This window comes from Corylus avellana, chromosome ca7, assembly GCF_901000735.1.
Source record: "Corylus avellana chromosome ca7, CavTom2PMs-1.0".
Taxonomy (NCBI): domain Eukaryota; kingdom Viridiplantae; phylum Streptophyta; class Magnoliopsida; order Fagales; family Betulaceae; genus Corylus; species Corylus avellana.
In genome coordinates this window covers 3394669-3406932 of record NC_081547.1, presented here as the reverse complement: position 1 = coordinate 3406932, position 12264 = coordinate 3394669, and the positions used below count along the sequence as shown (strand labels likewise).

The 12264-nt window shown below is 33.3% G+C and overlaps 1 protein-coding gene across 1 annotated transcript; it reads right to left on the bottom strand.

Moving 5' to 3' along the window:
• Positions 1-229: 229 nt before the first annotated feature.
• LOC132187335 (triacylglycerol lipase OBL1-like) lies at positions 230-4433 on the bottom strand. The gene is made up of 5 exons (XM_059601620.1): positions 3997-4433; positions 1549-1742; positions 1423-1456; positions 712-1325; positions 230-638 (listed from the first exon to the last, which is right to left on the bottom strand). The coding sequence occupies exons 1-5, from the start codon at positions 4307-4309 to the stop codon at positions 342-344; spliced, it is 1452 nt and encodes a 483-aa protein (XP_059457603.1). The 5' UTR covers positions 4310-4433; the 3' UTR covers positions 230-341.
• Between the last annotated feature and the right edge of the window lie 7831 nt (positions 4434-12264).

Here is a 12264-nt window from a genome sequence, read left to right as displayed (position 1 = left end):
CCCATTATTTGACGATACGCTTGGACTATAGAATTTATTTCACAGTGACGTTTTACTAGCTAATTAATTAAGTGAAGCTTGAAGGCATGTTTGGTAAAACACTGTCTTTTCATATATATATATATATATATATATATATATATATTTTGCAAAATAAAAACATTAACAGACAACCCATTTATGTCACATAAATATTATAATATTTATATCACATCAGAACACTTTTTTCAAAAAAAAAATCTGAAAAGCATTTACAAACTGAAAGTAAATGCATCGGCACACTCGATCACAATATAGAAAGGCAATATTGCAAGTAAAATGAGTTGATGCAAATTTCCTCCTCAAACTGTAGTAGTCATTATAATTTGATGTTGATTTTCTGGTTCCTTGGGTGGGAGGAACAAGTCAGAGGATCCCAGCCGAGTGGCATTGACATAATCCTGGGGGCAATGAGCTGGTACTCCTGGCATTACTAAACCAATTAGCCTAAATATTTTAAGGAGTGAGCTTTCTCTGTACTCGGGTCCCTTTTTGTACTTAATTGTAAAGCTTCTAATCAGCTCCCAAAACGCATTTATCATCATAGGAATCGCTCCCAATGGTGAGAAATAGTTCTTGTTTGGCTCCTCTGCAACAATCTGCATCAAAAATGAATTTTTCTTTAGTGGGTTTTCAATGGGCGTGACAATAAGAGAAAAAAGATGTGCTTACCTTCCCCTTGTATGCTCTATTATAGTATAGGCAAGTCCCAAAGTGTTTGAACATTAGTGTTTTGTCATCGTAGGGCAATCTAGCCACCATATCATTACTGTAAACAAATCTAAAATAGCGTATATTATAATCCTTGAGCTTTTTTTCCATAAACTCCCCGAACTTTTCATCTCCCACCCTAGGCTGCCCAAAAGTATAAACACCCCCCAATCTCTCCAGCAGCAATTTCTCATCGTGCATTAACAAGATTGCTGGGAAGAGGATTGCTAGAGCCCCACCCAAGCTGTGCCCTGTCAATATATACGTTGCTTTATCATTTTCTTGCACAAGTTCTTTCAGCTTCTCTCTAATGGCATAGTAAGCTAAAGCAGGGCGGCTGTCGTTTTGTTCGACTTCCTTAGGCCAACCGAGATTCTTCTGTAAACCCAGGGCTTTCATAAACCCACCATGCATTTTTCCCACATCGCGGATTCCGTACCAGGAGATGTCGAAGTCAGAGCACCATGCATCTGAGTCAAAGGGCTCGGTGCCTCTAAAGGCCACAACAATGGTGTCGTGGTCGGCATTTTTATCACGAAGCATGAAGGCTTGTGTTGTGGGTTTTTCTTGATACTCTGCATGCCAGGCATGAATGAAAATCGTTTTAAGATTTTTGGGAACCACCAAACATGGCGCATTTTGATGAATTTAATTAAGTTGCTTAATTCTTACCGTTCCAGAAGTCATAACAATCCAAGAACTCCATCTGCTCAAGACAAATACATTGATACTTGAATTGAATGACAATATTTAAATATATAAAAAATGTAAATTAACGAATTATATAGATATAAATACCTTCCAATGATCGTTGACTGTAGTTTCGAGATAGGATTTGTTCTCATACGATGCTTTAGAAGCCATCATAGCCAGTGCTGCATTGTACCTGCCATCTCCACACTTGATGCTACTGTCCAACTCCACTCGCTTGTCCAAATTACCAATAAACGACAAGAAAGTTGCTGATGTTTTATCCGGTTTTACCAACCTCCCTGCGTCACATTAACCCCATTAAGTAATTAATGGTTTTGCGTAGCCAGATTTAGTATTTATTGAGTTTGTGGTTTAATTAATTAATAATTACAATAGGAAGATTGTGTTATGCTAAAAGCTTAATTTTCATTATATTGACATTACTTATTAATTAAGAAGAAAAAAGTAATTGGGCTGAAACGTGAAACACATGTTGGAAAAAAATAAAAAAAAGAAGCATCTCACCGCTCGTCACGCCTGTCGTAATTAGTCTCCACGAAGGATGACGCTAAAAGTCATACGTGGGCTATAAGAAAGAAACAAGGCAATGGGGATGGGGCCAGGAAAGACTTTGGATCATATTCCTCGTAGCTGGTGCCCAACCCTTTTCTCACTTTTTTTTTAGTGGAGCTAGAGATTCTTAATTATGTTTCTTCTTCCCTTTTTATCTTATGGAAAAAGCACAAGGATGCCCTATAAAAATGCACCATTTTTGCCCACATCAAATCAAAAAGATAAAATGCTCCACCTTATCATCCATCGTGCGTAATCATGCATGCAGCTACACCAGAGAGCAGCTTTTAATTAATATCTCTCCAAATATATATGGTCAGGACTGACACGTAATTGCGTACAACAAAAGAACATTAGCTAGTGGGGCTCGTAATCATATTTTCGTGTCATAACAGCTCATGCCCCAGAATATATAGTGTCCACAAAATAAACGCAAAATGAAAAAATAACGAATATTTTCTTCATCTTCCAAGGGTACCAATTTGGACGATGCAAGCAAACCGGGACATATCCACGTGAATGATCGAGCAAGTTGTTAAAATAAATCTACTTAATTAACTACCTAAATCAAACAAATCAAAACATTCTTAGATTTTAAAACACCTCTCCCATGCATTCTCGTTTTATATTAATTTATATTACATTGGAATATTTTTGGGTTAATGTTTAATTTAATGCATTTATTCTCTTTCACGCCTGAATATCAATAATTAATTGTTTCTTATATAGAAATGTTGAGACGACAGTTTCTGTCCCATTGTCCTTGGCTAGCTGTTTGGCTGTCGAACGTCAGCAAAATTGGGGGGAAATCACCAAACCCTATGCACATAATGATATAAACAATAACCCTACATACAAATATACAATACAAATGCCCAAATCCATTATATGGAAAATAATTCACGTGACAAGGATTTAGATCTATTTTTCAAAGAACCTACCAGATTATTTTTTTTTATTTTTTTTGAGAAAATATAACATTTCATTCGATAATACTACGAGTATAAAGTTTTTACATTATAGAGCAAAGCTCTGAAGCAATCATAACATGAAATTACAAGATTACCAAATTTAGTACAAGATTTGAGACCAGTCCACTAACTCATGACTAAAATCAAATTTAATACTAAATTAGTGATAGACAGACTCAACCAAATGCATAAATAACAATTATTCCTCGACTCTGAGAATGAAAAGACTCTCATACCAAAACTCTTCTTCCTTAACCCGAAAGTCAAGTTAATGATCACATTCACAACCTAAAGGTTTAAACCAAAACTATTTATCCCAAAGGCGACATATATTGAGTGAGAGAGTAAAGAGCCTTATTACAAGCTGAACACCAACCAAATTATTAAGCTTGGATACTTTTTCTCTAGACTTTCTTCATTCATTTATTTTGTCAAACAATGTATTAATTAATTTAAGTATAAGAGTGGTTATGGTTTCTTGAGGACACATGAAATTCTTACAATCATTTTTTCTAATTACTTCATCATATAATAAGCTGTATATATATATACTTTTGTGAGCTCATAGCTTACAAACCTAGAATGATCAGTGTTGTTCATAGGGCAATTCGTTTCTCGAGCATATTAATTTTTCTTTCGGCGCAAAAGCAAATAGAGGGGAAAAAAACAAAAAAAAAAACTCAAATTATCAAAAGATTTTGCAAAATTTTTTAAAAATAAATAAAAATCTTGAACAGTAAATCCCATAGTTAAAAATCTTGAACAGTAAATCCCAGATTTATTCTGCAACTCCAAATGAAGTGAATGGCCACAAATTCTTCTGCTTTCTATGCTATATTTTGGAGAGATACGGTATGCAAATTAACCACTTAATTGGCCATTATACTCGAGTAAAAGATAAGATTCAAACAATTCCAGATATTAATTAAATGAGACAGATTTAGCAATATTTGAGGCTGTGTTTGCAAAAGAATGTTATATTAATTAAGAAGAGGAGGAGAGTACTGACCTCGTATAAGATTGAGCAAGAGGACACCGATGTTGCGATTACATATGACAAGGTTGAGCCACATCTCGATCACTGATCCAATGGCTTCGAGCGGCTTGGCCACAAAAAGCAGGAACTTTTGGGCCAAAATAGAGACGAAAATGAGCCACCTGCGGCGAAAACTTTCCTCCTTGCCCTCGGAGGTGTCAACGAAGTCTCTGTTCTCTATGTCACTGGAAAATAAGATGCGAATGAGATCCAAGAAACGCACTTCCTCTGGCTTCAACAGAAAATGACTGCTAGAGAAGCCCTTGTCGCAAGCCACTGAAGCCATCGCTGTATACTATAATATTTACAGAAGCTAAGCAAGGTCCCTTCACTCTTTATATAGATGCAGATGCAACACGAAGCTTCATCTAACCACAGGGGTTGGTTCCAATCGATTATTGCTAGTCAGCAATGATGATTGACTAAACTGATTTTTTTTTTTTTTTTTTGAAGTGTAGTTTAAGGCGTAGAATTTTTTTTTTGAAGTGTAGTTTAATTAAGGCGTAGAATTCTTTTTTTTAAAAAAAAAAAAAAAGAAAAAAGAAAAAACTCCATGAGTAATAGATGGGTTAGTCCTTTTTCTGTTGAGCAGTAGTAGGGTCAGTTTAGCACTTTCACCATCATTGCTGATCCACAATAATCCATGGCATCTAATTTCTTTTTCGAAGAAAATATAATTTAGTCCTTCAAATTATCAATTATTTTTATTTTAGTTCCCTCAAATTAAAAAAGTGATAAAATAACCTTTAAATTATCAAAAAATTGTAATTTGACTACTCTGTTAGTCAACACCGTCAAATAGGATGAAAAATACAAAACGACGTTGTTTTTTAAGGTTAAGTTACTAAAATGTCATTTAAAAAAAAAATCAATTTAAAAAATGCTCCTAAAAAACGACGTCATTTTTTTAAAAATGGTGGTTTAGGGGTGGCCGTTTTTTTTTTTTTTCCTCAAAACAACGTTGTTTTGGAGGGATTTTTTTTAATTGAATTTTTTTTAAGGGTATTTTAATAATTTAACATTGTCAAAACAACGTAGTATTGAATTTTTCATCTTATTTGATGGTAATGACTAACGAAGTGGCCAAATTACAACTAGTTGGTAGTTTGAGAGACTACTTTATCACTTTTTGAATATTAGGGAGTTAAAATGAAAATGATCGGTAGTTTGGGAAACTAATTTTTTTTTTCTTTTCTTTTTTATACAATTGAGGAGAAAAATTTAATTGTTATTTTAAACTAAAAATAACTTTGGCTCTGTTTGTTAAAATTTTTATTCTAACCTCAAAACAAAAGTATTAATAAACAACTCAAATAAAAAATAATCTTTATTTCCATATTATATCATAATGTTAAATCATTACTTAATCTAAGAAGATAAGCTTTTAAGAAATAACAAATTTAATCATTTAATTAGTATTTTAATACCCTTCCTCAACAAATGAGGTCCAACACATAAATTTTTTTAATGAAATTTGGTAAAATGTGAAGTCAATATTAATCATTTAATTAATATTTTAATACATAATATTTTCTCAAACTAAAAATAAAAACAAAATTCTCAAAACACATTAACAAATATAGGCAAATTACTTTTTCTAGCCGAATTCCAAATTACTTAGGGGGCTGTTTGGTAAAGGCATTTGGCTTTTTTATTATACCATAAATTGATTGATGTGAGAAAAAAATAAAAATATTTTATATGAAAAAAAAAAAATTGTGTTGTAGTTATTTTTTAATTTGAATTATAATAAAAAACACAATTGATTTAATATAAAAATAAAAGTATTGAAAAGTAATTTTGTGAGAAATAGTTCGGCATTAAAGTCTTTCTGCGAAACAACCAGCAAGCTTCACATGGTCATTTTAACTTATTTAATCATTGACTTCATTTGACCCCACTAAAAGTGTACTCTACCAGACTACCACTTAAATGGTCGGTTCTCAGACCAGAGGATAAAACGTGCGCCACAGAATTTTATTTTTTTAATCTGAGCAAAGCAACTAAAACTAGCTATACGTGCAATATGATGTCATTTGATTACATCCGCTCTCTTGTAATCTTCTCATTCCTTTTATTGTAAATTCTACATTTTCTTGGTTAAAAATATTCATTTTTTAGGAAAAAAATATAAAAAAGTCATCCAAACTATCAGTAGCTTGTGATATAGCCCTCCAATGTTTGAAAGGTACTAAAATAATCTCCAAAACTACCAAAATGTATCAAAAATGCCACTTATTTTTTTTTTTATATTCTTATGATATCCCTATTATTTTAACAAATAAAATAATAAAATGATTGTAAAAAAAAAAAAAACAATGAGCGAATAAAAAAATATCGTTTTTTGGAATAAATAATTAGTCATTGTAGTTGGCCTAAATTACAAATTACTTCATGTCGTATTAATATACATAAGAAATTGGTAGCAATTCATGACTATCTCGAGTGTTTTTATACTTATAATATACATATATGGAAAATTTATACTTAGTCCAAAGATTTTTATTTAATTTAGGCTTAGTTATTGAGTTTTCAATTTTAATAATAAAGTCCTTAAATTTTATTCAAATTTTAAATAGGTTTTTCTGTCACTTTACCATTAAAATTAACCACTTATCATTTGACACATCAATTCACTGTTAATTCATAGGAAACAAAATACCCAAACTTGGGAAACAAAAACCAATTGATTTGAAAACCAAAATACCTGAGAATTTAAAAAGCGGGAGAGGCTTACATGCGGTCCAACAAAACTACTGCAATCTGCGGTAGTTTGGTTGGAAGGTTGAGATCTTCCAAGGAGATTTTAACCCCAAAATGGCAGTAGGTCATGATTTCTTTTTAAAAAAATTGACGGCAGGAAGGGATGCCCCGTTAACTCCCATCCAAACGTCTTCTCTCTTCTCCAAGACTTCTCTCTCTGTTCTCTTTTTCAAAAAACCACATTCCACAAATATTTCAGATCCTCGCCAGTATTCCTTTCTGGTGTGCTATGGGTAGAAAAACCCAAAATCGACAAAATCTCCAGTCTCTCAATGCTTGTCGACGCCGGCAGCCCTGAAACGACGGTGTGACCTCTCTTATGCTTCCAATCCGACTGTCGCTATGGGTAGAAAAACCCAAAATCGATAGACCTGATATTTCTTAGGGTTTGTGGCGCAACTTCTCTACCCAAAAATGGAGTCACCGCCTGTGCCCAGAAGAGCAGCGATGCACCCAGCGTGATTAGTGATCACGGCAGTCTAGCCACGGCGCTCAATTGGCTGTAGTAGCTACTGGAGCTGTAGGGGCTTTCAAATCTGCAGAGGAGGAAAGTGCCGAGAATGACAAAGCACTTAATATTGTTGCAGAAAATAAATGTTGATTATTTTCTACATTTTTCTGCTCTCAAATTAGATGATGTGCATTGCGAATTTTATGTTTTTGGGCCATTTTATGGTTGTGATTTCATTTTGAGCCGGGAGAGTCATGAACTACCTCTGTAGCTGGAAACATAGGGTCTGAGGTCATAGCTTTGGGAGTCTTTAGTAGCTTCAAGTTTTCCCACGTTTCAGGGCTGCCGACGTTGATTTTGGGTTTTTCTAACCATAGCGCTCCGGGGGGAATACTAGTGGAGAGTGGAGAGAAGTTTTGGGAAGAAAATAAGAAGGAGAAAGGACGTTTGGATGGGAGTTAACGGGCATCCTTCTTGCCGTCAATTTTTTTTTTTTTTATTAAAATCATGACCTACTGTCGTTTTGGGGTTAAAATCTCCTTGGAAGATCTCAACCTTCCAACCAAACTACCGCAGATTGCAGTAGTTTTGCTGGACCGCATGTAAGCCTCTCCTTAAAAAGCAAATCCACGTTCCAGTTCCTTTCCCTCCATTGGACGAATACTCAAAGAATAGAGTTTGCTTTCTTAAACTAATGAGTAATGCTATATCTACTCAGTACTCTCAAGTGCACATTTTTTAACGTGACGTTAAATGAAAATTATCATTAAATTTTCACATTTGAGCAAAATTTAAGAATCTTATTCTTATCTTTTTTTTTAAAAAAAATATATATAAAAACAGTACTAATGTAAAAGAAAATTAGTTATTAATCATCAATAGCATTATGCATGTGGCCAAAATGTCTTATGAGCACATGTTCGACCAGATTATCAATTTTGGCATCAAACGATATATATATATATATTCTGCAATGACAAAATGTCTTATCAGCACATGTTTCTATCCTTATTTTTATTTTTAAATAAATATATTTTTATTTTATTCATACAAAAATTCACGCATTTATATCTTATCAATTACCTTTTATTACTAATCAAACAAAAATCTTGTTACAAAACATTTGTAAAATGGAACCAATAATTTCTCTTGCATATGACTTGTATTTGATATAAACCAAATTAAAAATGTACATGGAAAATTATACTTTGATATATATCGATATTAGATTGTCGATCAACTCAGCTCTCTCGACTAGATTAAAACCTTACATTATAATTTTCTTTTTTAAAAAAAAAAAAAAAATTGAAGAAACATTACAAATCATTTGATAGTTTGAGAGTCTATGTGTAATTTTTCTCTAAATTTATTGATAAACCTAAATCCTTACCTCATCTTACATCATAATCCTTTCCAAGAGAAACTGAATCCATTGATGTACATTCTTCTTGGACAATATCTCAAATATCAAAAGATAACCTAATTTGTCTGGACTGTTAATTAATTTTCATACTCCCAACTTCCCTTTTCTTTGGGCACGACAATATTGGTCAGGTTTCCAAAAAAGTAGGGACGTTCGCGAATCACGTGCAATTGATGTTGTTGGATACTCGTGATATAAAGTTGATCGAGACATGAACAATGAGCCTGTTCCTGTCTGTCAAATTGTCAAATTGTGCGTATCAAACAGAGAGCTTCCTCATTCCTGGGCCCTGGCCTTGAATCGAGCCGTGCTTAGCGTGGGTTGGGCTAAGCTTCGAGAGTTGGACATACACTTTGGGCCAAAATCGTTTATCTGTTCACAAAACCCTCCATGGCCCATGGGCTCCCTTAAATCATCCCATGCCATTGGGAGTTTGATGACAGCGTAGTGAATTTTATCCATATCTGGACCGGACCATGCGTTGAAGAGAAGAAAACGCCGACAATGGCACAGGGTGGGTGACATCAGTCACATCACTGACATGGGACAACAAAAAAAAAAAAAAAGGAAAAAAAGAAATCATCTCCTGATTTCACTATGTATTGATGGTTTAACGTGCTTGAGGTGGAAATTAGAATAAAAGAATTTTCTAATTACGTATAAGAATTAAATGCTTGCTTTATAAACAGATGTTAGTTTAAAGACGGAGTTTGAGGAAATTCCTACCCCACTTTAGGAAAAAACTTTATCCAATTAGAATTAAAGACTAATATATAATTTAATCAAAATGGTTCTAAAGTAGTCAAAATATTGTGCTATAAGTGATAATTTAGACCAATTTGGAAACTTATCAAACTAACAAGTCAATTGTTCAACGAACTTCACATGTTCGATCTGATTAATAAGATTTGACCATGTAATATAAAAAAACTTCTGTAAATTTTTTTTTTTTTTTTTTTAATTCAATTTTCTTGTATAACTTGTTTTGGAGCAAATTTTGTCTGAGATGGAGTAACATTCTATACGTCTCCCTTGGCATAAGGGACATCACACATGGTGAAGAATTTTGGTTCAGGATCTGCAATCTGCCCCCCTTTAATTGGGCAGTTCTTCTGCCAAAATCTAATACAACCAACCAACCAATTCATTGTCTGTATTCATACGTATTATACAAATGAATCTCATGAAACTTCCTATTTCAACTCATATGACCTTATCTTCATTTATTATTATTTATACTGGCTTCCACCCCCACCAAACTTCTATGCATCTCCTCTAGCTACCAAGCCTAATGCATGCATGGAAGATGGAATAAAAATAAAATTTCTTACCCCAAAAAACCAATATTTTATTACAATGAAGCTTTTAAGTCATAAATAATATTTTATTTTGTTACATTTAATTGTGTATATATAAAAGAAAAGAGATAGATGTGGATAATAAATGATTTTTTGTTTTTGTTTTTGTTTTTAAACAATGAAGGGTGTGAAAGGAGAAGGATACAATGAACTTGAGGGTTGTGAGAGGTAGCCAAATAGCCCATGCATGTCTTAAATTGATGAAAAGGGGTATCCCCACACAAATAATCAAAGCCTCTATGGGTATGTTGGGGCACTAGTGGGATATCTCACATGGTCCTTTTGCTATAGATGGGGTTTGACCATTATATATATATCTTCTTTTCTTTATGATTGCTTTGGATGGATGAGAGAAATGGGTGTTAGTGAGGCATGATCCTTCAGACACAAACATTTGTGCTATCCGACCCTGCCTCGGGAGGCAACCTACCTCACCCACTATATCTCCTTTCCCATAACCCATTTGCTGGGAAAGAAAAAAAGAGCAGCTTAGATGGACCAATTATCATAATGTCCTACACAAAAATATCTGCAATTTAATGAGATTCGAATCACTTTCAAAACTGGTACACTTATAGTCATAGATAAGGGTAAAGGGTCCCAACTATAATCAAACATCAACATGCAAATTGCAAGGAAACTAAGTCTAGAACAAACTAGAACCGGCCAGTTGGACCAAACATGTTGATCTTTTTTGTGCATATAAGATTTTAATTTGTGGAACCAATTTCTTTTAATGTTTTCTATCTCTTTAGTTTATTTCTTTAACATCGTTTTGGCAGACTGTGTCTCTTCACAAGAGAAGAGGTTGCTTTTTTCCCGGTTGGGAGTGAGGCCAGACATGTCCTTAAGTCGAGAGAAGCAATTTTTTATCACTAAAATTGAATTTACTTCCCCAAAACAGATATGGTGATGCTGTGCCCTTTCTATTATCTTCAAATGGAAGCTAAAAAAAGCTTTCATTACCAAGACGTACAAAGAGGTAAGGAAATGATGGGTCCCTTTGTCTTAGACATATCTTCCCCGGAAAGAAACAGTTAACCTCTCCAATTTTTTTTTTTTTTTTTTAATTGAATAATGAAATGGTTATAGAAGAGGATCCTTCCCAATTCTTATCCGAAAGGAATAAGAAGTGAGTGATCCTTAAAACAAAAATGGAGTGGACTTCTCAACAACAGATTCAAAACAAACTAAAACAATGCAAAAATAATTACAATAGGTAGAACATAGGTCAAACAAGTCACTCGGTCTTCTTAAAAGGCTGTACAAGGCTATTACAGAAACAAAATGGGCACAGATTAAGGCAATTCTATATGAATCCTTACTTGGAACCAACAACAACCACTGCAAAGAGGCTGAAGCCAAAAATGCACTATTAAGCTCACCATTAATGCTAACGAAAAATCAGAGTAGAAATACACTTCTAATAAATCCAATGCGCCTAAGTTTAGGAAAGTACCCAAGAATAATGTGCATGTATGTATATATATAGTTGATATAATAAATGTTATTTTGTATTTTCTCAACACTCTTTTAACATTTTCAGTTGATGTGGCATAGTCAATGTACCTTAATTTTTTATTTATATTTTTTTAACATTTTAATTAAAAGGTGTATTGCGTGTGTATATATATATTGCATACTAATTCCTCACTCTAAGTAAAACTTTCCAAATCCACATGTAGTTTACAATGTTTTCTCGCATATTACTAATTATGCTACTTAGTACAAGGCCTCTATAAAAATTAGGAAAAATATATATATATATATATACAAAATTAGTCCACTTGGCTTTATTGAGTTGCAAGTAGTTACATGTTGGTTGGCAGAGGGTGGTCTTAAATTTTCTTTTATATTTTAATACTTTTTCATTTGTCACAATATTCTTGGTGTTGTCGATCATGGCACATTATTGGATTCCATCTAATTTGTTAACAAAAATCATGTGTCTGTGGGACCTATTTGTGTTTTTTGCTTACCCTCAAAGAGTTTTTAATCATTTTTTAAACTTCGTAAAGCTATTTGCAATCTAATGAAATTACATAGACTGATTTTGCATTTCCTTTTTTAAAAATTATATCAAACGCATGAAATTTAATCATACTTAGATACTGATTTCAATTCAATATGAAAACCTCGTTAAGCTATATAATCCCCGATTTTAATTACACTCTAGATCTACTATTTCATCTGCTCCAATATTTCAGAAACGTAATAGAAAGGATCTAAAACCCTAACCGTCAATA